Below are 26,927 nucleotides of genomic sequence, written 5' to 3'. Positions count from 1 at the left end.
TAAAACAAAAAAAATGTTAGATTGGTTTTGAAATAACAGTAAAATCATGAGTCTGAGTCTTAGGACCTGGAAGGCCAGTGCAATCAGGAGTGAAATACGGACAGTATTGGAGCATGCTAGTATAAACTATGTTTAGGATCCTTTGAGACACCTTTAAAAATACATTTTAATACAAGTAAAAGGGATAGCTCGTTTCCGCTCCTAAAGAGTCTTTTTTTTAACGCAGAACAAAATGCTGTATGGTGCTCTGTAAAACACGTTAGCGCCACCTGGTGTATTTCATGCAATACGGCCCCAGAAATGTTCTGCCAAATGCAATGGATCTCCGTCACATAAACAAAGGCAATAAAAATCAAACATCAAAGCGGTGAAAGTAATCGAGCAGAGCATCAAAGGGCTGGGTGAGAACGGAGGGGGGAATGCAAGGGTCAAAGCGGCTAAAGTGAAAGAAAGCTATAGAGAAGGGAGGGGGGGGTGGGAGCAGCTGTGCACGTGCATGTGATCGTGCACTCAAGGTTTAGGCCAGCCAAAAGACTGTGGGTAGCACTTTGAAAATCCCACATACAAAATGTCTCTTCGAGCCTTTGGCTCATCGAGACCTAAAAACAGTGGCCCTGTCCCCACCCTCCTCCCACAGCAGACCCCCCCCAACTCGGCCTTGCCGTGTTCCATCTAGGAACTACTCACACCGCCCCCCCCTCCCAACCCCAAACAACTGGACCCCAACAAAAGGTAAAAAGGTGAAATGCACTCGTGGGCAGAGGTCGCTCAGTCCGTAATATATGACAACTTATCTCTGTATATGTGAGCTCAGCCTGCTAGCGCAGCAACCCCATCATGGCCCCACCGCCCTGTCCCAATCCTCTCGCTGTACTCCTCCATTTGTCATTTGCAGCACGTGGCTGTACGCCCTATGGGCGCGATACCATGACGACTATCTGCAAGATAAAGTGGCCCCTATGAGCAGGGGCCCTCTGTCTGCCATCCCTCCGGCAACCACGTAAAACGCCATGACTGGGCAGCGGTAGCGCCCGTCGTATAACTACTTTAATCATACATTGATCTCAACCGCTCTGTGAGTCTCGTGGGGGGAGGGACAGTTGTGAGGCGCCATGGGGAAACAATCTCTCAGCATGCTGTTGCGGGGGCGGGGAAGCGCATTCCAGGCGGGGGAGCGGACCATTTGAAGTATGATGCCGAGGCTGTGGCTACACGTGCAAGTGGGCTGAAGCGCTTCCCCAAACGGATTGCATGGCGGCACGATGCACGTGATTGTGCGCCTGCTCGCCATGCAATCCACTTTTGGGAGCACTTTGAAATGCCCCTCTTACTAGAGTCTCGCATAGCGATTGCGTGAACGCAATAGCTAGGCGAGACCTAAAAACAGGTATAACCATCACAAAACATCACGTTGATAGCCCAGGTTTCCGGAGGTAAAACTGTATCATATGACCGGACATATTCCAACCAGCTTTAAATGCATAATTGGACATTGATCCCTACAATATTCCATTCCAGCTCAAAATGTTTATCTCACTTAGCCCCCCCCCCCACTTGTATTAATAGCTTTCTCTAAATTTAGACACAGCACTTAAGACCGTAATAATGCACCATTCACAGAGGGCTCGTGTACCACTAACGGCCTGTGATATAAGTGTCAGTGATCTCTAAAGTGCTGGGCTTCCCTTGCCTCACATTAAATGCTCAAGTCAATCTTGCTACTGCAAGTTCGAAAGTGCAGCATAGCAATCATGAGTTGGTGTCGCTATGCCCGTAGGCAATCATGCTGTCATGCTTTCCTTAAGCACCAAGTGCTCTGCAATTGTCCTCAAACCTCTCTGGTCCCTATGGAAAAAGCCCTGGGATAAGGCCTTTGCTCTCCCTGACCCAGATAAACCAAAGTTTAACATATGTCACAGTTCACCAATTTACTGTGGCTTTCTAAAATTCACAATGACACAATCGCCCTCAAATTCCTTGACCCCAGGACCCACCCATCTGACCCTGCATACAAACAAGATATCAAACACTGCAGCCAGCAGTTGGTGTTCTTATGCATCCAACGAGTACATTTATTCACTAGCTACTCCATAGTTTCAGATGTGTTACCAGACAGCCTAGGCCAGGGGTCTCCAACCTTTTGTGTAGTGAGAGCTACTTCTGGTCAGTGAAAATCTTTGTGAGCTACTACTAAACCCCAAGCAACTCACGCATTTTTCCGAGAGACCTCCCACGCCCAGTTTCATTGACGTTAAGCCTAATTTCTTCAGAGCCCGTACTGTGGTTTGAACACAATACTTAAGAGTTCCCTAGAAACACTGAAAGGAATGACTTTGGATTTGTGTTGTCAAACCGCTTTACGACCTTTCAATTAATAGCTTCAAAAACAGGACCTTTCAATAGCTGTCACTGAAATAATCATTGTGGTAGGAAGGCCGAGGCTTTGTGCGAGAGGCACATTGTGGCAGTAGAAAGGGCGCAGAAAGGGAAAGATACCAAATCGTCTTTTTTCGCAGTCTTTTTTTCGCAGTTTTTGTAAGGGAATTTTCTTAGTTCATCTGCAACGGTTTGCAGAACTGTGCAGTAACTTAAGTCCTGCACATTTCCATCACCAAGGCACTGGTGAGTCTGTTATAGGGATTCATAACTGTCAAGGCCACAAAGTGCTTTGCTATTGCTCAGATAATTAGCAAACCTTTCTCTGTGCATAGTTAAAAAGATGAAGGTTTGTTTTGCACCAGCTCTAGGAAGCCTTGAAATGGATGTTCTGTGTGCACGTCTGAGGCATAATCCGACCTAGCCTGTGTAGAAAGTGTAGGTGTGTAAAGTATGAGATGGTGAGAAAAGGTGTTAGGACAGGCTCTATTGAACACATGTGAGCAATAGAAGGACAGCCCTATCTCCCCACGAGACCCAGGGTAACCATAATAGAATGCAACAATTGTCCCATGAGACCCACTTATCACAGTACATCTCATACTTTCGGTGTACACAACGTAATGGAATCATTGATCTCCTAACAAATAATTCCACAAATGAGTACAGAACACTTCTCTCTTGGTTTCCACAAATAACTAACTTACTTTGTAGGTCGGAACACAGTGCAATATATATTGATAATGCAGATGGCACAGTGCTCAAACGGTGAACGTATACAAAACATGAAAAAATGACACTGTACAAAGCCCCACGTTGTAAGATGATCTGAATTCTGAAACAATTATGATAATTAGAAGTCACGACACACAAGGACACTTTCATTTATGGCTTTTTTTGTTTTCTTTTTTTTCCATTTAAGGTACAGGGAGATTAAGTGATTTGCCCAGAATCACAGGATTTCGTAAAGTAGAAAGGTGCATGTGCCCAGCCCGGATAGAAGCATGTGACTCATGAGTACACAGGCCTCTCTGCAGCAGGTGCTCGGGCCACTAACATTCGCATCGACTTCAATGCCCACTTCGGAGAGTTTGGTCAACCCCTGCTACCAGAGCACAACGGTGAGGGTACAGTTACACAGCTCTTCAGTGCCCTCCCAAGGAACGTCAGAAAGTCTGCCGCTATCAAAGCTCTTCCATTTCTGCCCAGTGCTCTGACGCCCGTTTCAAGGAGCAGGGGGGACGTTGAGCGAGGGACCGGAAGCGCAGAAGTAGGTCGGACAATCCTAATATATTCATATACTCGTACAGCGTCTCACCCTGGCCTGAACAAAACACAAACATATCCCCAGGACAGGTTCTGTGACCTCGGATGCTCGGACTGCAGGCGGGTGGATTAGATTAGGTTTGCGAGGTTGAGTGAAGAGGCAGGATTCGAGCGTATATAGGTTGCTTTGCTGTATTACCCAGTCCCAGAATGTATTTTTTTTTTTTTAAGAAGATTATTAATTATTAAGACAGCCTTAGGTCGTCGCTAACAGAGATTCGCGGTGGGCTCATTAACCTAGGACCGGCCAATAGGTGGCTGGAACGCACCAGTGACAGTCAATACAGGCCCAGATCTCCAGGTTCAGGCACAAAACCACAATGCATATGTACATATCGGCTCAGTTACCCGAATAGTGCAAACTGGTGTGTCTTAGCCACGGTACATCACAGGACTTGGAAAAAAGATGACCAACCGCTTCTTGGCGAGAAGACTCTGTCCCTGATTACAGGACCCTGCATGCTGGACGGAGGCTTACACACGACGGTATGCACTATTGCAGGGTCTTTAGCAGGCCTGGCCTTTAGTGTCGTATTTCCAGGCTCCAGGCCGGGTGTGCGCCCATGGCTTACCTGCTGCTCTGGTATCGATGGAAATTAGGTGGCAGGCTGTGCTGCTGAAAACGGCAGATGGCGCGGGTCCCGGCAGTTCTATACTGCATGCGCAGCTTGCGCGACCGGCAAACCACCTGCTCTGCCCTGCCACCCGCAGCTACGATGCACTAGCACCCTGCCTTCGCACTCGTGACGCACAGCGCGGTGCTAGTGAGGGAAAAGCAGGGGGCGCAGAGGGTCACAAGACAATCACATGATCCAACAACGTCATCCTCGTCGGCCTGCCCCGCCCCAGCTAAGCTCAAAGCCAATCTGAGCAGCTGGTTTGGGTGAGGGCGGGCAATGGAGCCTCAAAACAGCCTAAAGAGCCCAAACAACACTGAAGGGCTACTAAATTGAGCAGGAAGCAGCGCGAGCTACTCACAGGGTCTCGGTGAGCTACCGGTAGCTCGCGATCGACCGGTTGGAGACACCTGGCCTAGGCACACCTGCTAGAACTAAAACGTTGGGGCAGGGGACAAGAAGGGGTACTCTCGCTCCTGCTCGATCTCTCTATGATGGCAACAGGTGATGGCCCTAAAGGAATGCTCTTGAAAATTCGATGAATAGAGGGCAGATCCGGTAGAAATTGTATGTGGCAGTGCTCGCACAAGCAGGTGGTCATTAGTAGGGAGGTTGATATAGGCGCTAACCCCCTCGGATTTCCTATTGTAAAACTCTTTTATTGGATTGAATAAACTAAAGTTTTGATCCACATATAATAAAAATCTAGTCCACATATAGGGCACAGGTGACCCCGACTTGCCTCTTTGTTCACTAATAGTAGTGTCATCAAGATGGGGGCAGTGATGTTACTCAGTTCATATTTAAAAACTCACTTTTAATAAATATATTACAAAAGTATGATGTGGTAGCACACTGTCATTTACAGAGACATTTCCCACTGAAATGGCCACAAACTTTCCCAGTGGCAGTTTTACAGATAAAACTATATAGTGCATAAACGATAATCTATGGAAATCAGGTTCCAGCAAGTATTTATCATTTGCACATCACCAAGTGAAGTATTCTGATTTGTTTTGATCCTATTAAAAATGGTTTCCATTTCAGTTCAGAAGTGACCGGGTTGGTAGACCCTAAAAATAGATTGCCCAGATAAAATCTGACTCGCCATAGCGAGTGTGAAAGCAGATTTCGCGGGCCTGCTTAAGGAGGTTTGGGAGGGTCCCGTTTGCCTCATTACTATCAGGCCTCACAGCTTAAATACCTGGTGTTGTGACACCGGCATGAGACTGATCGGCAGAGGTGCTTCACAGACCAGAAGTTATCCATCCCCCAGCGGCGGAGGTGTTGTATTTTCTGAAGGCTCTGTGAAGCCAAACCCAATAAATATATGCAGTCATGAGAGCTACACTGTAAGCTGTGGGACCAACTAGTCCGGGGAGCGAAACTGTCCGCCTTTCTGCCCCTGCTAATGCCAGTGTTTGGCAATACTGACATCTTACCAGGGTCAGTTACTCATAACTTTCAAACATAGAGAACCATGGGGTGCTTCAGATTGAGGGGTTTATCCAGTAAAGGTGCTTTACAATATAAAAGGAAATTTTAGTATGCCCAAATCTGAACACTTTTGTTACATTCAGTTATGGAACTAGGCTGTATACCCAGACATTAAGAAAATGCCTCAGACAAACGGCATGGCATTTCAGCACCTCCTGCATGTTTTCTCATCTTCACTAAAAGCCTAATCTTGAAGACATATGCGGTTGTCAAAGCACAGCATATACCCAAAGTTCCCTATCAGAAGCAGTGGAAAGAGGATCTCAACATCACTTCGGACCTCAAACAAGGGGATAAAATATTCAAACGGGCAAATTTTACATGAGACATGTACATGGAAAGGCTGTACCAGTGGCACTACGGCACAGAAAGGTTGACTTCAGTCTGTGAGATGACTGATGGTTAGTGGCAGCAAGATTAAAGTTTTATGGGCACATGTCTTTTATCTGTAGTTGTGGACAGTAGTAAGCCTACTGGTGCAACACCTCCCCCATCCCTCCCAATATCTGCACGATATTCCATAAATGGGGTCCTTCACTCCTGCCATGAAAGTGTGCGCTTTGAGAAGTGTAGCATGTCTCATTGGAAGAGAAAGTATAGCCTAAATGTTCTTGCAGGCAGAATTGCGATTCTCCTATTACCATGACCAGAGAATCTGGATTTCATTAAAGACACAGAGGCTGACATTATGCATTATCTTTTAATGCAACTGCAACTTCAAGTACAGCCGCCACTTAGTAGTTACATCACAAAGAAAACATCTAGAACAACAAGTGTATCCAGGCAATGGCAGCACAAGGATCAGCCTCTTTTAAATGCAATGAAAAACAAGAAAGAAGAAGAAAAACTTCCTCCGTGGCAACGAAGTCCAAAAGTTGGTGACATCCAAAAGATCAATCCATGGAACAGAGTAGGCGGGTAACTGCAATCCAGTCAAGACGAATTATCTGAAAAGGTAAATAAAATTAGGAAAGGTACTTATCATTCTATGAAGGGGAGAGAAAACAACGGATGTTAAAGATAGCATAAACCACAGTCAAAATTGCTAATCAAGGTTAAAGATAGCATAAACCACAAAGGCAATAGTAGTCAAAATTGGAAAACGAAAGAGTAATATAATAAAACAAAGCATTATATAATGCAAATAAACAAGAGGCTAAATTCCACTCCGGGAAGGGAGGGGTGGGAGAATGTCAGCCTCCGTGTCTTTAATGAAAACCAGATTCTCTGGTCATGGTAATAGGAGAATCGCAATTTCATTACAAGACCGGAGGCAGCCATTATGCATGTTGGTAGTCAGAGAGAATTACATCTGACATGTGTTCGACAGGTTTGCAGTAATGTCTTGCAAGGGTAAAGGAGCTTGACCAATCAGCTGCTTTAAGGATGTCGTCTAATTTGGCTCCTTTCCAAAAGGACTGACTAGCCATAGCTCCCCTTAAGGAATGAGCTTGAAATCTAGATAGATCGATGCCTGCCAATTGCATAGCTAATTTAACCCATCTAGCTATTGTAGAAGAAGAAACAGGTTTAAAGGGTCTGACGAAAGAAAGTAGGAGTTGGGTCACGCCAGAAGAGCGAAGAGGGATAGTTCTTAGGTCATATTCTCTCATGCAGTCAACTACACAACTTCTTACAAGAGTCAAATCTAGGGTAAAAAATCATATCAGACATTGTTTTAGTTCTTCTAAGAATATCGAATCTGACGCCGAAGGCATCATAGGATCTGTTGGATACCTCTAAGGCTTTAACATCCGAGACCCTACGGCAGGAAATAAGGCAAAGGAGGGAAGCTAGTTTGATCGAGAGAAATTTGTTGCTTAACAGACTATTATCCGGCCAATTACAAAAAAGGTCAAGAAGCAGTCTTGCGTCCCAAAGCGAGTCATATTTAGGTTTTGGAGGTCTCTTAAGTCTGATACTTTTCATTACTCTACAAATGATTGGGTTTTTGCCAATGGATCGACCATTAAGGAGGGAATGACCAGCGGAAACGGCCGACCTATAACAGTTAATGGATCTGTAGGAAAGACCTCTGTCAAATTGTTCTACCAGGAAATTGGTTACATGCACAATAGGGGCCTCCACGGAATCCAGGTTCCTTTCCATGCACCAACGAACCCATCTTTTCCAGATTCCGTTGTACCTAGAATGGGTACCGGGTGCCCAGGAATCCTGGAGGAGAGAAGAAGCTTGCGCCGAACGTCCAGTGATTTCGTTGGCTCGCCTGACACTTTCCAGGCAAGAAGGTTCAAAGTCCCATTCAGAACAAGGGGATGATCGAAATCGTTTCTGTCCTTTAGGAGGTCTGGAGCAGCTGGGAGTAGAAAGGGTTTTTCGTAAGCTAATTCCAATGTTGACGGGAACCAAGCTTGGGACGGCCAAAACGGCGTTACCAGAACTATTGATGATCGTTCTGTCCTCAACTTCTGGAGGACACGCTGGATCAATGCAAAGGGGGGAAAGGCATATCCCCGAAGGTCCTTCCAGAGTTGGAGAAAGGCATTCACTGCTAGGGCCCCCGGGTCTGCGAGCCAGCTGAAATAACTTGGGAGTTGTGTTGTGAGTCTGCTTGCGAAGAGGTCTATTTCTAGAGGACCCCAAATAAAGTTAAGATTGTTGAATATTATTGGATTTAATTTCCAATCGGTGTGATCTACGAGGAACCTTGAATTCCAATCCGCACAGACATTTTTTAGGCTGGGTAGGTATTCTGCTTTTAGAGAAATTTGGTGTTTTAAACAAAACATCCATAATTCCTTGGCCAGGTTGGAGAGGTCCAGAGACCTTGTTCCTCCTAGGCGATTTATATAAGCAACGGCCGATATGTTGTCCATTTTGAGGAGGACTGACTTCCCTTGAAGGGATTCCCTGAAGCTCATTAGGGCATAAAGACCAGCGGTAAGTTCCAGGAAGTTTATATGGAGGCAGCTCTCCGAATAAGACCATGAACCCCCGGTGCTCTGGTTCTGAAAAACAGGCCATGAAGGCTTGCATCCGATTCCAGAATCAGGTCCGGTGAAGTCCCAAAAATGGCCTTTCCGTTCCATGCGTCCAAATTCTCCAGCCACCAAGAGAGTTCCTCCTTGGCCTCTGGGACCAGATGAATTTGGTCTCCGTACCGAAGTCCGGAACGTAGGGCACTCCCTTTGAGTCTCTGGAGAGCTCGGTAATAAAGAGGGCCAGGGAAGATGGCCTGGATAGATGATGAGAGGAGGCCCAGAAGTCTGGCTAGCTCCCGCAAGGTTAGGAGGTTTGACTTTAGGACGTGGCGTATTTCCTTGCGAATCTTCGATATCTTTTTCCGAGGGAGTAAAAGCATGGACTTCACGGTGTCTACCGTGAAGCCAAGGAATTCTAGAGATCTGGAGGGAGTCATGATGGACTTCTCCCTGTTTATAATAAACCCTGTGCTTTCTATCAAATCCACGGTAGATTTTAAGTCCTTCAGGATCTGTGAGTTGTCTTGGGACATGATTAGAATGTCGTCTAGATAGATTATGAGGCGGACACCTCTTTCCCGAAGGACCGTGGTAATAGCCTTCATGACTTTGGTGAAACACCACGGGGCTGAAGATAGGCCGAAGGGAAGAGCTTGGAACGGATATAGATGTTTGTTCCAAACAAATTGAAGAAAAGGTTGGGATTCCTCTGCCATAGGAATAGTGAAGTAGGCGTCCTTCAGGTCTAGTTTGACTAGCCAGTCCCCTTCTAAAAGCATGTCCTTGAGGAGATGGATACCTTCCATCTTGAAATGATTGTAAGTGACAAATCTGTTCAAGTTTCTTAGGTTTATTACAGGTCTCCACCCTTTGTCCTTCTTTTCCACGAGGAAGATATTGCTTACGAAGTTTATGCAAGCCCAAGGAACTTCTCGAATCGCACCTTTCGTTAACATAGAAGTTACTTCCTCCTCGACAATAGAATGTTGTTTCCGAGTCAAGCTTAATGTTAGAGGAGTTGAGGTCTGGAAGGGTTCCTCCGTGAAATCTATTCTGAAACCTTGTACAGTCTCTAAAACCCAAGGGTCGTGTGTAATTTGCTCCCAAACGTGGATGAAAAACCTTAGGCGACCCCCTACTTTTTGAGTTAAAGAAGAAGAGAGAAGAGAAGGAGTACTCACTTGTTGAATTTTGATTGGAGATGCCTCTCGCTCGACCTGAAGTTTCTTGAACGGAAGGAATGACCTCGTTGAGGGAAGAAAGAAGAGTTGTGTTGGTAACCTCGTCCGAAACCTCTTGATCTTGAAAATGGTCTTTGAAAGAAGCGGCCAGCAGAACGACCCCTTCTGCCGGCCCTTGCAAAAACATTAGGATTAAACACTCTACGCATGTTGGCTTGCGCTCTATCCAGAGCCGTAAAGGTAGCTAGCTACGTACTTCCCCAGGTCTTTGATCATATCCTCGCCAAATAACAAACCATTTGGATTAGAGGAAGACTCTTTCTCCGCCATATCGCAGAGTTTAGGGTCAATTTTAGAGAGGGCTATTTTCCTCCTCTCTGTATTGAGGGATGCGTTGGCATTACCCAATAGAATAAGTGCCCTCTGACTCCATCCCCGTAGGAGGTCAATATTAGGTTGAGTCCCTTTGATATAGCTTTCTTCGATAAGATCAATCATACGGCCTAAGGGGCCGAGCATGTCAAGCATGCGATCTTGGCAAGTTTTGAGGGAGCGTTCAAACCCTTTCCTAGGGTCTCTGCCCAATTTAAATAAAAATTTAATTAGCTCTGGGTCTAGGTTGGGGGTAAGGCAAAATTTGTACTCAATGACAGGGCGTGGGCATTCGGCCCTAAGAATATTTCTTGCCTCTCTTTCTAAAGGGTGCTTGACCCAAGTCTTAATAAATTTGGCTACATGATTTTGGGGCCACCACTGAGAGCTTCTAGGGTGTTGAATGTTGTCGGGGGAAAACATTTCTCCACCGAGGGGATCAAGAATAACTTTTTTAGAAGAGCAGGGGAGTTCTTCTTCAGAGAAATCGGGGTCAAAATCATCCTCATTTTGATCCAGATCCAGTATATACTCGTCAAGTGACTCGTTAGAGGGTACGCTAGGCAAGAGAGGGGTTGCATTGCCATTAGGGTATTGTGAGCCGCTTAGGGCATCCCAGTGAGGTGTGTCGTTATAGGCACATCGTTTCTTTGGGGCGCTTAGGCCACCCGTAGCATTTGAGGAGCTTAGTCCTCCTTCAGGTTTTGAGGCGCGTGGTCCTCCCAATATAAAGGAGGTGCTTTGACCTCCCATAGTGCCCTCATTATTTAAGTTGTTGCATTTTTTGGTTCTTTTACCCCCAACGTTAGGTGGTTCGTTGGACTGCGCTCCGAGGAGAGCGGGGTGTCTCTTACCTGCAACAATCTTGTCAATAGTCTCCCTCATGCAGGAATGAATCTCCTTATGGATCATTTTTTTGATAAGATCCTCTTTGTTAGAAGGAACGGGTGTAATAATTTGAGGGTCATCAGAGTCAGACATATCAGACATTTTTCCCTCTTTCCTTTTTTTTTTTTTTGAGTCACTTGGAGTGTTTAATTTAGTAGAGTAAATTGGTTTCTGATAATAATCTCTTGATAAAAGGTTGGAGTAGTAGTAGTAGTATTGTAGGATGAGGCAGAAAGCAGTCAAAACGAAGTTCCCAACTGTCGATTAGCAGCTGTTGTAGGGAGTTGCTATGAAACGGCATTGTGAGGGGGGTCGCTGCTAACGATTTTCCTCTAACGAGAGAGCAGCAAGACGAACGCGTTGTCTCTCGTCTCTATATCCATTTTTTATTTTTTTTAATTATTGAGGCCAAGCAGTGATGATCGTGTTAGGAACGGTAAACGGAGTGTGGGCGAGAAGAAAAAGAAGTACGTCCTGCAGCTTGGACGTTGTAGCTGCGGGAGTCGAGTTCACGATGCTAGGATGACAAGGGCTGCAGCGGGTGATGTACGGAGCCGGCTGCGGTAAGCGAGAAGCGGAACCAGGATCGGGGTTATGAAGAGAGGCGAGGGGTAAGCGGAACTCAAAGAGCGCTCCTAACTCGAAATAAACGCACACTCAAAATAGCTTAGCAACGGGTACGAGGAGAGACTCGTACGCAACACTAGTGGACCAACTTGACTCAGCATACAAGTTCAACGACGATGGTAGCGTAAATAGCAGTAAAACATATAAAAACATGCTCAATAAAATTATAGTACACCTTATAAGAAGGAATAGGCAAGTAAACAAATAGATAAGCAACACTAGTATAACCAGATAGTAAACTATAGTATAAAAGGACAAAAAGGTTAGGAGAGAAAAGAAAGCCAACTTATCTGACTTGAAGCCGCATTTAAAAGAGGCTGATCCTTGTGCTGCCGTTGCCTGGATACACTTGTTGTTCTAGATGTTTTCTTTGTGATGTAACTACTAAGTGGCGGCTGTACTTGAAGTTGCATTAAAAGATAATGCATAATGGCAGCCTCCGGTCTTGTAATGAAATCCAGATTCTCTGGTCATGGTAATAGGAGAATCGCAATTCTGCCTGCAAGAACATTTAGGCTATACTTTCTCTTCCAATGAGACATGCTACACTATGAGAAGTGTAGCATGTCTCATTGGAAGAGAAAGTATAGCCTAAATGTTCTTGCAGGCAGAATCTAGAGTGCTTGCAGAGAAATATAGATCCTTGCCTGTCGTTTTTTGTCAATCTTGTTTATGTGACCACTGTCATAGTGTTTATTCAAAGAGAACTAGCTCTGGAGTGGGTGCTCCTAGCGTATCTTTGTTTTGGAAAGAAAACATTATGTTTATAGTAACTATAAACATAAAGTGTTTCCTTTCCAAAACAAACATACGCTAAGAGCACCCACTCCAGAGCTAGTTCTCTTTGATAAAACATATATACCCGGGGAAGTGAACTGGCTCCAGTACCTTTCCTCCCTCTCCTTTTGATTCTTATTACCACCGTCATAGTGCCATCGCTCCAGCTCAGAGAATCTGTAAGTGAAACGGACAAGTGCAAATAAATACTGTGAGACCATTTTGTGTCCCACTTCCCAATGGGATGCACAGAAAAAAAACTCTGTCCTGGCATTTCCTAATTTTAAATAAGGTATAACTTTGGTTAGCCCTTGCCCCCCAGAGTCCCCGAGATGAAACCAGTTCCTTACCTGTAACAATGGTTTGCAATTTGAAGCTCTTCTGGATTCACATACTGTACATATTCCGCCATCTAGTGGCTGGAGCCGGAAAGTCATACTTGTTTAAACCTTTTCTTTTAATCCACTCTCCTCTTTAGGTCTCGGTGAGCCAGCGCATGCGCTGCTCTGCGAGACATTTAGTGTACGGGTTTCCAAAGTGCTGTCACAGGCTTTTGGTGGCCTAGCGCTTGCGTTCACGCGCACAGCCGCCATCTGCCTCCCTTCCAGCGTGATCACTTTCACGTGCTGCCGCGGGCACGCATCACCAGCGTGTTTTTTTTTTAAAAAACATTACTACAAGCTTCCTGTGTTGCGCGGCCAATGCTTGTTACTTCAAGTGCAGCTGATAAGAGCATCTTGCCTCCGCCATTGTTACCCAGGGCTGCCAGTCAGTGCTACAAAGACTCCAGTGCACCAGACTGTCACTAATTATGTGTGTTCAAGTGATTAGCAGGCACTTGTTGCCTTGTTCACACCACCCTCGGAATCAGCCGCCTCTAAGAGGAGAATAGGCAGCAAATTTATTGAGAGAACGCTGTTAATCCTTTCTGGGGAGAGCAGGAATGTAAACAGGGCTGGTCTGCATCAAGGTGCTTTGACAACAACAATCATCGGCAGAAACACATGCTAAACAAAAAGCAGGTGTTCTGTTTCACAACTAGTGCACATTTGATGCTTTCAAGTAGGCAGCACGCGCAAACTGTTATTAGTGCTTTGAAACTAGCTGCAGTGACTGTAATTAGCGCGGTTCGGTACTACTCTGCTTTCCGTACCAGGGCACGACAGGCTGTGGGCAAGCCAGCTGGCTGCATACAAAGAAGCAGGAGAGAAAAAAACACAAGTGTCTTTGAAAGCACCGATTTAGGAATGTGTGGCGCCAGTGGGAAGCAGCATACATAGGGCATTCTGTGGTACTGATAAACTAAAAAATAAAAGAAAACGCTTCTTTTGCAAAACAACATAAGGGTCTTCAATGAATCAACCACAGAAACATTTAAAACAAGCATTGGCATTGCCAATAGGTCTCGCTTTTGGGACCTTATAACTATTTAGTTATGCAGCATAATATCCTTGGCGCAACAACATCAACTGTTGCATGGCTGAACACTTATAAGGTCCCAAAGACGAGACCTATTGGCTATGCCAATGCTTGTTTTTGTGTGGAAATAAACAAATGAAATGACCATTGGAAACACATATTAAAGACTATATGGACAACATGAGTATAAGCATAAATTAGGTTAAGGCCCCTGATCATACACAATGAATGATGAGAATGAAATGCACTACTTTCCATATGTGGGTGCTGTTATATACAAAGAATCGGCTTATTTATTAGGAACTTACAACTGCAAAATAGATATTGTGTCCAATAGTGAGCAGTACTACTGTCAAACCAGTTTACGGCTGTAATTGCGTGCTCTATAGAGAACCAATTTGTGATCGATACTGTAATCCCTAGGTTCAAATAGAATGCTCTTTTCATGCTCTCCTCTGTTTGTCAATCTAAACAGCCATATGTGACCCATCTGAGCTCATCAGAAGGACGGGGCTGCCTTCCTGTTGGAATACCAGTGTCAAGTCCTGCCTGACAGTTCTCTGAGCCACATGTAAAACTTTAGTGCACTTGAAAGGGAGCCAACAATATGCCAGGACAATTCTTGTGTATCCCCTGACTGGGTGCTGCAGGACCCTGCTTTTGGCCTACCAGACTTTTGTCTCCTAGCTTGCTGTAGGTACTGAGCTTGCTTTAAACTGGATTTTAGTGCTATATGTGGTAGGCCACTAATTATTACTATAGTACACTCCCTTGCACAACCATACCCTTTGATCCCAAGTTTAGAATAGATGAAGATCTAAATCATCTTGAAAATGCCAGGGTGCAAGCCATTTTGGCACTGTTCACGGTAAGGCAAACTACTGAAAAAAAAGGAAAGGGTTGCCCCTCAAACTTTTAGCCCATTGCTTACTGAGTGCCCAGGTGCCCTCCCCTCACCTCCCCACCAAAAAGGCATGAATGAGGCATCTTGAGAAAAACACTATTTGGACATGCAGAAGATCAAAAAAGGACCGGATCTGCTGTCTATTGCCCCAGAAGGAAGGACCCTTCTCCCTCTTGTACACAGGATATAGGAGTGGACTCCAAAGGTCAGTTGACTGACCTCCTGGTATCTACAGGGACACAACAAACTGCAAGAGACCTTTGACTATTGGTAACTGAAAATGACCTGGACTTTGCATGTTGGCTTCTGCCTGACACACAGAGTCCCTCAGTGACCTCCCCTGAGGTCCTGGGCACCTTAGTAGTGTATTCATGTGGGTGTTTGGGCACCAGAATAAAGTTTACAAACTTTAAAAAGAAACTTTTCCACCATAGCTTCAGGGGGACCTACAGGAAAAGTACCTGATTGGCAGTTCCATGGTAGTGGACTGAATGTCAGCTTCATCCCGGTCAAGGCTCCCAGCAAGTTCGATGTGCACTATTGCCTTGCAAATTATCTTGCTCCACTGCAGCAGCCACAATTTCAGTAGCACCCCACTCAAGTAGGATTTTTCTCCTCCAAAAGTGATAAAAGTCCCTTTCTGCATTGGGATTTAAGAACTGTCGGACTTCTAGACTTCCACTTGTACCATTCCATCTGTATCCAATCAGAGTTGCATTGCTGTCAACCTTAGATTACACGTAGGTCCTGATCTCTCACTTCTATCATAGGCCCTTTGTGGTTTTTCATTTACATATTTTAAAATTAGTATCTCCGAAGATCCTTATTGGATTTGTTGTTGGTCTTATTTTATCCATAACATGTTTCTTTTGGTTATGGATTTTTCGTGTTTTTGGTCTTTTCTGCTGTGTATGCACTGCGTAATTACTTTTTACATTGCCTTTGATTTAAACCCGACTACCTTTACGTCACAGTACCATGCAGGGATGTGGAATTTCTATAGCCCGACTCCCAGGACTTGCTGTTTGGGGTCAAGGGCAACAAGTTTTCATGTGTATTTTGTCCTTGGGGCAAGTAAGCCCAACCCCCTGCAGCACAAACCCTTTGGCTGCCAGTTTGCAGTACCACATTATGGATCAGGGAAGGGCACTTTCTGCAGTTAAGGTAATATTTTTGCCCATATGTTAATGCTGTTCAAACTTGTATTTATGGTTCATTAATTGAAAGCCTTGATTATTAGGGTGAGCGCTCTAAGTAAATGTTGTAAGCTCCGACAGCACTACTGACCGTGGTTCCAGTATTACAATGTGTGCACACGTTTTCAAAGTTTAGCAATATGAGGCTATGTATCATGCTCCCAGAAAGCTCTCTGATTTGATGCAAATATTTGCAGAAGCTTGAAAGCAAGACTGATTTGTTGCTTTCAAAATAAAATGTTATTTGAAAAAATGAAAGCAGAGTAAAAAAGCATTTTGCTAAACTACTGTAAAATTACAAGTGCCATGTCTTTGCAGCATCAGTTAGTTACTTGTGGTGATACATGCTAGTATTTCCCAAAAATATTCATAATGGAAAATCAGTGTAACCAATTTCAATGAGATTATTGGAAACAAAAATAAGCAAGTATTGGCAAAAGCCAGTAGGTCTGAAATTGGTGGTCAGCTTTTTAGTTTTGTCTGTGTGACTTGTTTTGGCATGGTTTTTGTAAAACCTTATTGGTGTGGGAGCTGCCGGGCCCTCACCATTATAACAAACATTGGCAAAAGCAAAAAAAAAAATTTTGTTCTCAAAAAGCACACAGTGCCAGAGTAGTTACTGGCACTGAACAGAACCTTTTGTGCCGATATGCTCCTTGTGAAAGAGCAGAATGTTGTCACTCACAGCGAAGCCAGCCAATATAGAGAGAGACAGAATTGTCATAAACACTGAAGGTCCCGGTCAACGGCAGACCAAATTAGGGGCCCAATTATTAAAGAAAATCTCGAAAGTGCACCCATGGTATATGTCCTTGCATTAAGTGTAGCTATACCACTTTTGTGAATTCCCAAGAATTTACAGAAGCAGGACAAGAAATAGTAGAAAATATTTGTGAACTGCATTTTAGCGTGAGCAAATATGCATGTGTAGATTTGCTCATGCGCAAATCTGAGTGTTTGCAAGTTCACTTTCCCTCATTCACTTTTTTCCAAACTCTGGAAGAAGATTTACGTCTGCCATTGTCAGGAGTAAATTTCTAACATTTCTCAGTATGGGAAAAGATCAGAGAAGAGTTGTTCAAAACCCTTAAAACATGCAAGTTAGTAGGTTTGCACAGTCTCAAAAGGGCATTCTAACCATCAAACTATTGCTTAGCACTACCTTCAGCCCCAGTATGTAGATCGGCGGAACATAAGGGGATTGCAAGTATTTAAACACAACTATGGTATGAACCCTGGCATAATCAGAAAGGCTATATCAGAGCTCTTATATAATGAGATTGCTGCTATAATTTGTCGCTGCACTACATGGCACCAAAGGGACAAGTGGATTTTGTTAGAGGACAAGTAGATTTATGAAGCAACCTGCCCCATGGACAAGTAGATCTATTATTAAATTCCACACCCCTGCCATGTACAGAACACAGGATTATTTTGTTTCATGTGTGTAACATCTGGCAAGCAGTGGCCTTATACTTTGAGTGGAACACTTGCCAAACGCAAATAATAATAGACTTTCATACAAGCATCATGTAAAGTACCCAGCATATACAAAGGACGCGCACTCATTTTCAGCTTAACAACATCACTACCACCAGCTTGTGGTTGGAACACATAGTCCAATGTATGAAAAGAACTAAGACAGATCGTGGTAATGGGAGGTAGTGACACTGTGTCATTAACTGGCTGGCCCCTATACTTTGGGATTCCTTGTTCCAGCACAGAGTTCTAGATGTGTTCATTCCACAAGTCAGTCAATGCAGTGATAAAATACTCCAAAGCAATAACCAGGAAGAATGGAGTATAACGATTGTCATGTCCCACCTGGACTACTGCAAAATCTACAACGACCTCCCCAAAATTCTCATTACACGGCCACAAAGTCATGCAGGGAGAGTGCACCTTAATCCACGTAAACAGGGCCAAGTTTAGACAGCTCTGAAATACTGTACTGGCTACCAGTCTATCCATACAATGATTTAATTTAGGTTTCGTTGCATTGTCCACTAAGTTTTCTGGAAATTAGCTCCACTCTATACCTCAATTACAAAACATCCATTTACACAGCAACGTTCGCTCAAGCACAAGTGTCGATCCTTGGCTGTCAAGGTCCTTGAGATCTGAACATGGTCACATGCATTTCAGGAAACCCCTGAACGCTGGCGTATTCATCCACTATACCTGCTAGAACACGTTCAATATTGTTTTCGGGGGGTAATTGTTTATTCACTATTCTTTTGCCCGGAGGTAACTAATATATTAGATGAACCAATATAGAAACGCCTAAATAAATGTGTAGTCTAGTTCGAGAGGAGGATTATGTTTCAGGGAGAACCTCATACCATCAAACCGGCAGTGTGTGAGATCAAGAATACAAAAAACATATTTTGCAAACACAAATTACAAAACTTAATCCCCGATGCCTCGAACTGCTATAGAAGTTTCAATCTACATCGAACGCCACTATAAAACACTACCCTGCAACTAAACTTGAAATATAGACTTCACTTGCCACAGATCTCGCAGGGCTTTGTAGACTGAGACTGTGGAGAGTGGGTCTAGGCCTCACGCGTTTCAGCATCGGCCTGTGTGAGCAAGAGTTCTACCAGACTCGACTTTGATGCTTCAAGTCCACCTTGGACCTCTGGGCAGGGCAACTCTTCTCTTTGGGAAGAAGAGAGGAGAGGTGTGCAGGTGACCTGCAACATAGGCGGATTATATCGCCGCCCTCTGCCGGAGGACTTTAAGAGTGGGGTTCCACATAATACCGTGGCAGCAGATAAGCGTAAAAGAAAGTCGCATACTAGAAATAACGCACTCACCTCTCTATATCACACACCTGGCTCTGCTCCAGTCTAGTCCAGCAGGAGTTTATGTCGCCGCGTCGCGGACTGATTACGTCATGCGCGGCACGCGCCCTCATTCGGTGCTTGGAGATCGGGAGAACATTTTTAGAAAACAAGGCCACCACCCCTTGAATCGTAGGCTAAACAAGAACAACTCGTCGAAGTTCGCGGAAATAGTTCTCGAGAGGTGGCGGCCATCTTGAAATTGGTCTAAGGTCTGGATCCATTGTGATCTTGATCACAACTATGCGCCCACACTATAATTTGAATGAGTTGTCTCGTCATAGAGAGTTAGATTTTTCTTTAGTTGTTCATATCTCTGCCACACACTCAAGCTCTGTGGATTTTCTCCACTGCCAAATAAATGCTCACGTGCTTGCAGATGTTCGCAGTTATCGCCATGTTAAGGTCAGGTTAGTCGTGTTCGCTTTTAATAAAATGCTCTGATCAACATTTGCCCAACGAGCCAAACGCCTGGCTCTAAGATGGCCACCTCGAAGTTCATTAGCCCTGCTCTTGCATAACTGACTGACTCCATGTGTAAATTTACTCCAATAAATCGGTAACTTTAACCCCAAAACAGCTATTTAGAGGCAGTGCATTTCTGATAAACTACTAAAGTAAGTTGTGGTTTAAATGAAATATTTTTCGATATCGAACGAAACTCTCTTAAACAAAATATTAGTCAAGTATCTGAATTAGAAAGTTGGGATTTTAAACAAGAATTACATATATTTCAAAATTGCATTAATTTATACGGTCCATCTTTCAACGGAAGGGAAAGCTGCATGCCCTGAAGAGACCCAGTTTCAGCTTTTGGTGTGGTACATGCAGGTAAGGCTATTAATGTGTGTTTTATGTCGTGGAAATGTTTGTCCCAAACGTGAGCGAACGAAATAATTCTAGGGTGAAGGCACGTGGACTCCTCGTCTATTGCAGTTAAGCATACATTAATTTGACTCCAGGTGAGCTTGTGCGTGAGAGTTAAGATTTTTTGCACAGGCACATTTTCCACAACTTCTTTGCAAATTATGGAGCAACCATCTGACCACTGCAACACAGTATCGATCATTCCAACCCTTCCAATTGTCATTCGCTGCCACCTGCCCTCCTTTGCTGGTTATTTTGTAATACAAAGCAATTTCGTTAAGAAAAAGAGCATTGGCTGTTGGTACAACATGTTTTTATTTTCTAGTGAATGTCTAGAGGAACCCCTAGATCGGCAGACATAGAGCACTCAAACTAGTCAGTTGACTGATAGTGACGTGGCTTATGTAGTGTGTGGTGAATAAATTACAGTGATGCGTTACTTGACATCTACATCTATCAGATCTTGGGAAGCTTTTTAACTAGTTTTTACCTTCTTACAGACATTGGCTGACTCCATAAACAGCTTTGCACCCAGTCAACTTGCCTCCTGCTCTTCAAGGCTTATGCAAAGAAGCACCCTCAAAGAATGGAGTCTGTTTCCAATCACATAAATAAACGTGCACCTTGATCTTTTGTCTTTCATTAGCTCTGCAACCCATCAGATTACACATCAGAGGGCTAATCCTAGAATGCCGTATCGGATGTGTAAACCCGAAAACTGTAGACAGCAGCTGCATCTAGAGTCCATTTACCCAGCTACTAATAAACCATGATGCATTAGTCTGCAAGTTGATTTGTCAGCGAGTCAGCCACACCACTGTGGCTTACGGTGCTCAGTTAGGAGAGAACAGCATTTGTGACAATTGCCTGCAACGCTATAATGCGCACAATTTACTACATTTGCTTTAGTCTAACCACTGATGAGTAACATTTGGCGGCGATTTGAATTTATGCCGATTGCAGGATGATTAGAACTTTTTTTCTCTGTGCTCTATCAGCACTCTCTAGTGGAAAGGGAAGAGAGCAATGCCTAAGCTTACTTGTCCATTGAATGGGTTTCCAGTGGAATGTGCTATGATCAGTCTGTTCTATATTGAGTTTGAACCATTTTCTACCCATCCAATTCGTAACATCCAGGAAACAATTCTGCAGAGCAAGAGAATGTCAAAAAGAGCTTCTGATCAGGCATTAGCAGTTGTCTGTTGATCACGTATGTACAAAAACTGGAGGTTAGATTAAGTTTGCTAGAGGAGTAATTTATAGGTGACAAATATATGTTAGAAATAGAAGCAATAAAAGACTTTACATGACTGTGTAAGTGCATTCTTTTAAAAGAAGAGAACTATGACCACAATGAGCCACCTATCCCAATCTCCTGTGGATGTTCATAATTATCAAACTGTGATCGAACAATAGCAAGGCATCAATTCTTCCAGGTCAGCAGCTAGGCGGATATTGTCACCACAGTAAAACTCGGGCTGTGTATTATCAAGGATTTTGACATTTTCCACATAGGAACATTGCTAAGTTGCCATGTGATTTCACAGAAATTTAACAGTGCAGGAAGAGGAGTGATGGTCTATAGATTAACTGTAAAGTAGGATCAAATCCTTCTGTCTTGTTTAAGGGTGCCACCACACCCAGGGAAAGCAAACTATTATGCACTTTATCTACCATATTTGAACTTTTGTTCTGTACTTTGTATGAAAAGGGAATGCAGATTGCAGTTTTAGTAACACAGGATACCTTATAAACATCTACAAAGGCCATGGCAATCATTTTTCAACTTCACACAATTGGTATCTGTCTTTTTCCTGTAAAGTAAATTTTTAATTATTGCTGTTGGCCAGGAACCCTTTTGACTATGCTCAGTTGACAAGTTGCCCTTTTGATTGTACCTAGATGGCTTTGAGCCCATTCAAATAGACTTGTCTTTCTTTGTGCACTTCTAAAAATACTTTTCTGACCAGAGCTTACTTCATTGGCCTACTTGGCTTACATTTCCTGACCTCTTTAAACAGACAGACTACCAGAATATTTTTGACAATGCTTAGATGACTAGGCACCAATACACTTGTTTTGCCAGTCTCCTTTTACTTAGATGTGCCCAGAAGGGACCAGTATTTTCAGAGAGTGGTTTTGATACTAAATCAATGGTATTTTGGACTATACTTTAACGGTTGTCTTTCCCTCAACCCAAAATAAAATGATAAAGTTGATGTAGTATGATGCACAGAATTAACAATTTTATTTTTAAATTGTTTTTATTTTTAAACATCAGCCAAAACATTAGCAGGTGAATCATATATACTTCAAGTTTAACATTGTTACAATCAGTCTTTACTTGCAGGAATATACAGATTACATAATAGGAATTCCCCTTCCAGTGTATCTCCCTCTTCTCTCCCTCCAGATTAGGTATGACCCTCCCTTTATGCACAGATTTAAGAGGAGAAGGTGATGTGCCGACAATGTATGGATCTGGCGTGCAGGAGTGTATATTATCAATCTCTACCCCCTCCATTTCTAAAGAATAATGTCTGAGCCATGGTTGCTAGATTTTCTTACATTTTTTGGGACATCCCCTGGCCGTGTATGTTGTTTTCTCAGCCCCCATATACAAGTCCATACAGGCACGCCTTCTCTTCCCCAATGCCTAGCAATTTCTCTTTTTGCAACTATAAGTCCCAGGTTGCACAGACCAGAATTAACAAATTTAAGCTTCACACAGTAGAATACATTTCACAGATTACAGAGACCCACAAGCTTTGGCTGTAAAGAACAACACTATCCCTTTGCAGAAACACTCTGTACAGGCTCTGCATAAAAAATTCAGTTTCCCAGGTTCAGGCCTCACACAGTAGATCTATCTCCAACTTAAATCTTGTTTTACACACCTTAAAAGTTCAAAAGAGGTCACTCTTGCATTTTGCCGCAGGTATTTGCCTTGGAGTACAGAGCTATTGCTCAGTCGATATTGCTCAGTCGACTCTGAACATAAAGCATTTGACAACGGAGAGCTGAAATTCCCCCAGGCTACAAAGAATTTAGAAGTTAAGGACTTACATAGCAGTACTAGCTCCTCATGTAATACACAATGTAAAAGCTTTTTTAATAGACATTTTAGTGTATTTTTTTAAGAGTTAAAAGATGACAGAAAGTATAGAATGGCATTACATCATTGTATGTAGGTCACATCAGCTTGTTTATTGTTGGTCTGCCATGTTCTTTTTCTCCCTGCCAGCACCAGTTTGTTTTTTCAATCGCCACTGCACTAGTCGTGCTCTCCTTCTCTTTATCCCAGGTCAGAGGTGGCCCGCTACAGTCTCCTGTACTTTGGCCTTTGCTGCCATAATGTAACCCATTTTTTGGGGTAACTCCTCCCCTCGTAGATCTGTCTCTCTGCCAATAATAAGATGTAAGATCTTTTTCATTTGGCGTAGATCTCACAGGTTCATGCTTGGAGTCTCAAACCTATATCTCAGGTTACAAACATCTGAGTGTCTGAGACGTTAGCCAGCTGATTAATCGACCCCTTGGGTTCCATATGGCGAATACGTAACTAATTAAACATAGATCAGACAAATGTGTGGCCTAGGATAACAAGACTGTTGAGTAGCTGTATGTTTCTGCATTAAAGCTAAGGTTTAATGTACACTCTTTATTTACTTAGCATGCCTTTTCTCTCTTTTAACATTATCTCCCTTTCCGTGCCTCTCACTCAAAGGCTGACTTTGTGTCTATAATCGCAAAGCTAAGACGTAAAACAGGGTTTCTTTGCAACCAGAACACCCTCCTTAATACTTAGGTAGCTTGCCACAAGCCCCTTTGATTATACTTGCTCCGCCAAGTGTCTTTTGACTACAGTGCGCTGAGCCAGAGGCCCTCTTGCATGGCCAGCTGGCCATGGATGATTTTGACTAGATTAGAATGACTGTGTAACCTTTTGATCATTCTAGATGAGGTTGAATGATTGGGAGTTAGAGTATCTGTTTTTCCTTTCCATTATTCTTGGTGAGCTTTGGGTGATGGATGGGTGACCTATTTCTCTAAGTGAAGCTTACCTTGGCGACAAACCATTTGTTTTTTACCTGGATAAAGCATTTGTTTAAGTAAAGACAGACTTTGCATAACCTGCATAACCATTCCGCACTTCCTGTTATCATCTTGATTTCTGTTTTCCCGATCAACACCCTTAATCCTCACCACTTGGTGAAGGAAATTAAACAAAATAATAAGAGATTGCTAAATCGTCTTATGAGCCTTTGATTGCAGTTTTGCCTGATATAGTCAGATCAATAAAAAGTTTCCATTTTATGAGTGTCTGTAGGTTAACAATGAAGAAAATAAAGACCTCATCAAAAGACACTAAAAGGAGTGTACCGGCTCTTAAGGAAGAGACTGACCTTCCAGGACAGACTGAAGGGGACTCTACAGATGGAGGAGGTAAGTAACAGAACATCACGTCAGGTAGGATCTAGACTGAACGCTAAGTTTCTCACATGTAAAATATTCACATTTAAAAGTCCTGCTACTCTGATTTTGAGCTCTGAATTATGAGTTGGAAGTCAATTTAAAGGCATGGAAGTAAGTGGCACAAACGTTCCTCACAGTGTGACTGAGCCCTTCACCTCCAGGCCACAGATTCCAGCTCAGTCCAGGCTGTTGACATTTAGACTCTCTTCTTGACTATCTATTGTTTAAAGTTCTCCGCAAAATGAGATGGTGCGCCCAGTCAAGCTACAGGAGATCTGCCTCCAGTAGGAGCAGAATTCACTGTTCCTCCGTTGCTTTTATTGTTAATTTCAGCATCGAAGCCGCTGGCTAAGTGTACACTGAGTCAAAAGACCCCGTGCTCCCTCCTCAGCAGGCATGAGGTACATTTGAGGACCTATTTCTTTGATGGGCAAATATGTGCTTTTGATTACAAGTTGGAAAGACCATTACCTGAGTAGCTTAATGCCTTTGTAGTGAAGTTCAGTGTGCAACCTACTCATTAAGGATCTCAATCACGGCAGTGCTGACATCACCAGGCATTTTTCCAGTTTCAGCAAAACCGTTGCCAGTGACTGGCGCAATAGTAGCACAATCCATCAAGACATTTGTAGTTTAGATCAGTGTAAATCACTTGACTTTATATTTTGTTGTTAACATTCCTTGAATTGAAAGACCGGGAACGGGAACTGCAGGGAAAAGATGCAAAACCACTTTATCCAACGTGCAGCAAAGCAGATAGTTGGCGTCCTTACTTCTCAACCTGCCTCGATGAGCAGATCATCTTCTACCTTGAGTAACAAACACATAAGTGCCTTGGGCTAGTAAAGGTTGTTAAAGCTCAGATATTCACTTCCAGATTTGATCTAAAAGCTGCAGCTGGCATTTGTCCTTCCAAGATCCTCCAATGGTATACTGAAGATTTTAATATAGGAATTTGCGTGTCCAGTCTAGATCCGAAGCTCAGTAAGGTCTTGCGGGGATTGTGGAGGTTAGGAGTGTAGTGCTCTAAGTGGCTAACAGACCTTTGGATCCTTGCAGCTGTTTGATGAGGCAGGAGATAGCTTTTTCATCGTCTAAGCTTTGGCTAATAAGTTCAGCTAAGGATTACAGTACCTCAGAATGAGGACAATATTTATCACAATCCATTCTGACTATGTATACAAGTGCTTTGGTGACACAGTACATTTAATTTAATAACTTGTGTTCAGTTCCATCACATCATTAATCAGGATAAATAGGGATTTGGAATTAAATCTATGTCTAGCGGTTAGCTTGTGGGTATACTGATATAATAAATCTGAGAGCAAACTATCTAGTTTATTGTTCAGTCTAAATGCTTTCTAGGTCGATGAGCTACTCCCCTGACCCAGGAGAGAATTTTAGCTTCTGCTTGCCCATCCTTTATGTTGTTCCCTGGGTTGGCCTTATTGTAAACAGAGTGTAAAGCCCCCACTGCTCACATAACTCAAATTCAAATGACAGCTTGGTCACCAAACCAGCAGTCACATCTCCAGATCTTTGACTATCTCGCAATGCCAGCTTTCTAATATATTGTTTTTTTCTATAGAAACGGAAGGGAAGGTATCTTCATACCACTGCTTTGGCAATGTAGAAGTGACGCTCTTCAGGAAGAATCTGTTGTCGTGGTACGACCAGTGTAAACGAGATCTGCCCTGGAGGAAGTTGGTAAGGCTGCTTGCTGCAAGGGCTCTGTGAAGAAAAGTGTACATTTTTATACAGCATACATTTTTTTTGCCTAGCTGTTTTATCCACTCTCAAGGCTGAGCTCCAGCCCCACAACCCCAATCAGTGCAATTGTGTCTTGTTGCCTCAACGCATCTTCTTTCTGAAGGCTTTTTCACCACGACTGCTGACCTCCACCTGCTCGGTTATGTCAATGCTGCTTTAGTGACCCTAATATAGTTTAAGACCTTTGTACACTCTACTGCTTGTTTTGTTATATTTTTGCATTTTCGACCATGCCACATTGAGTCCACCAATGAAGTTTTTAGTATGAGCAAATGTGAGTTCCATTTTTTGTGGCAAACTGCATAACAGTTTGAGGTGTACAACATGTGTGCATCCAGCATAGATCTAGTTACCTGAATGTGGTCAGCAGATACTGATGTTTTACAGGGGTGAGTATACGACGAGGGGTTGAATACCACTTCACATGCTACCTGTGAGTCTGGATTTGGTTTAAAGTGACATTTGTTGTCTCTAAATGCCAGCTTGCCATCACCTCAGATTGTTGGTGACTGAATTTGGTTGAAGACTACATGTCTTATTTCTAAATGGCAGCAATCCATTGCCTCTGGCTACCATTGGTGTCAATCACAACAGTTTAGACCACCCCTCAAAGGGTGTGAGCACAGCCTCTGCGGGAGATTCCACAGTCAGCTTTCACAGTCCCCATCATGAGGCTGGAAAAATCCTCTTCACATCATCCACACTCAGATACCTCGACTCGTGCGCAAGAATTTTCAGCCTGGCCAAATCTACCTTCTGAAGCGCTGAACAGCTTCACATGGCTGTCCTTTTTTTTTTTTTTTTTTTTTTTAACAAAATTGTATTGATCGTCATTTTTCTTCA

General features: G+C 43.4%; 2 protein-coding genes across 8 annotated transcripts in view; one reads left to right on the top strand and one right to left on the bottom strand.

Moving 5' to 3' along the window:
- Window positions 1-26,927, top strand: part of MUTYH (mutY DNA glycosylase) — a 172,469-nt gene that overhangs the window by 41,791 nt on the left and 103,751 nt on the right. Inside the window, exons 1-3 of one of the 4 annotated variants that reach the window (XM_085602830.1) lie at window positions 19,192-19,588; window positions 24,169-24,284; window positions 25,903-26,021. In XM_085602830.1, the coding sequence (XP_085458956.1) occupies window positions 24,176-24,284; window positions 25,903-26,021 (228 nt within the window). In that variant the 5' untranslated portion in view covers window positions 19,192-19,588; window positions 24,169-24,175. Of the gene's footprint in view, window positions 1-19,191; window positions 19,803-24,159; window positions 24,285-25,902; window positions 26,022-26,927 lie in introns of those variants that run through there. The other 3 variants (XM_085602828.1, XM_085602827.1, XM_085602829.1) reach the window with 3 other exon arrangements.
- Window positions 1-26,927, bottom strand: part of TOE1 (target of EGR1, exonuclease) — a 214,207-nt gene that overhangs the window by 120,557 nt on the left and 66,723 nt on the right. Inside the window, exon 1 of one of the 4 annotated variants that reach the window (XM_085602823.1) lies at window positions 18,945-19,102. The exons of 1 other annotated variant lie outside the window; for it this stretch is intronic. In XM_085602823.1, coding sequence (XP_085458949.1) covers window positions 18,945-19,045 — 101 coding nt within the window. In that variant the 5' untranslated portion in view covers window positions 19,046-19,102. Of the gene's footprint in view, window positions 1-18,634; window positions 18,860-18,944; window positions 19,103-26,927 lie in introns of those variants that run through there. 2 more of the 4 variants (XM_085602826.1, XM_085602824.1) reach the window with 2 other exon arrangements.

Source organism: Triturus cristatus, chromosome 4_2 (assembly GCF_964204655.1).
Source record: "Triturus cristatus chromosome 4_2, aTriCri1.1, whole genome shotgun sequence".
Taxonomy (NCBI): Eukaryota; Metazoa; Chordata; class Amphibia; order Caudata; family Salamandridae; genus Triturus; species Triturus cristatus.
The sequence above is the reverse complement of the archived record's forward strand: the minus strand, read 5'-3'. Positions and strand labels throughout refer to the sequence as shown.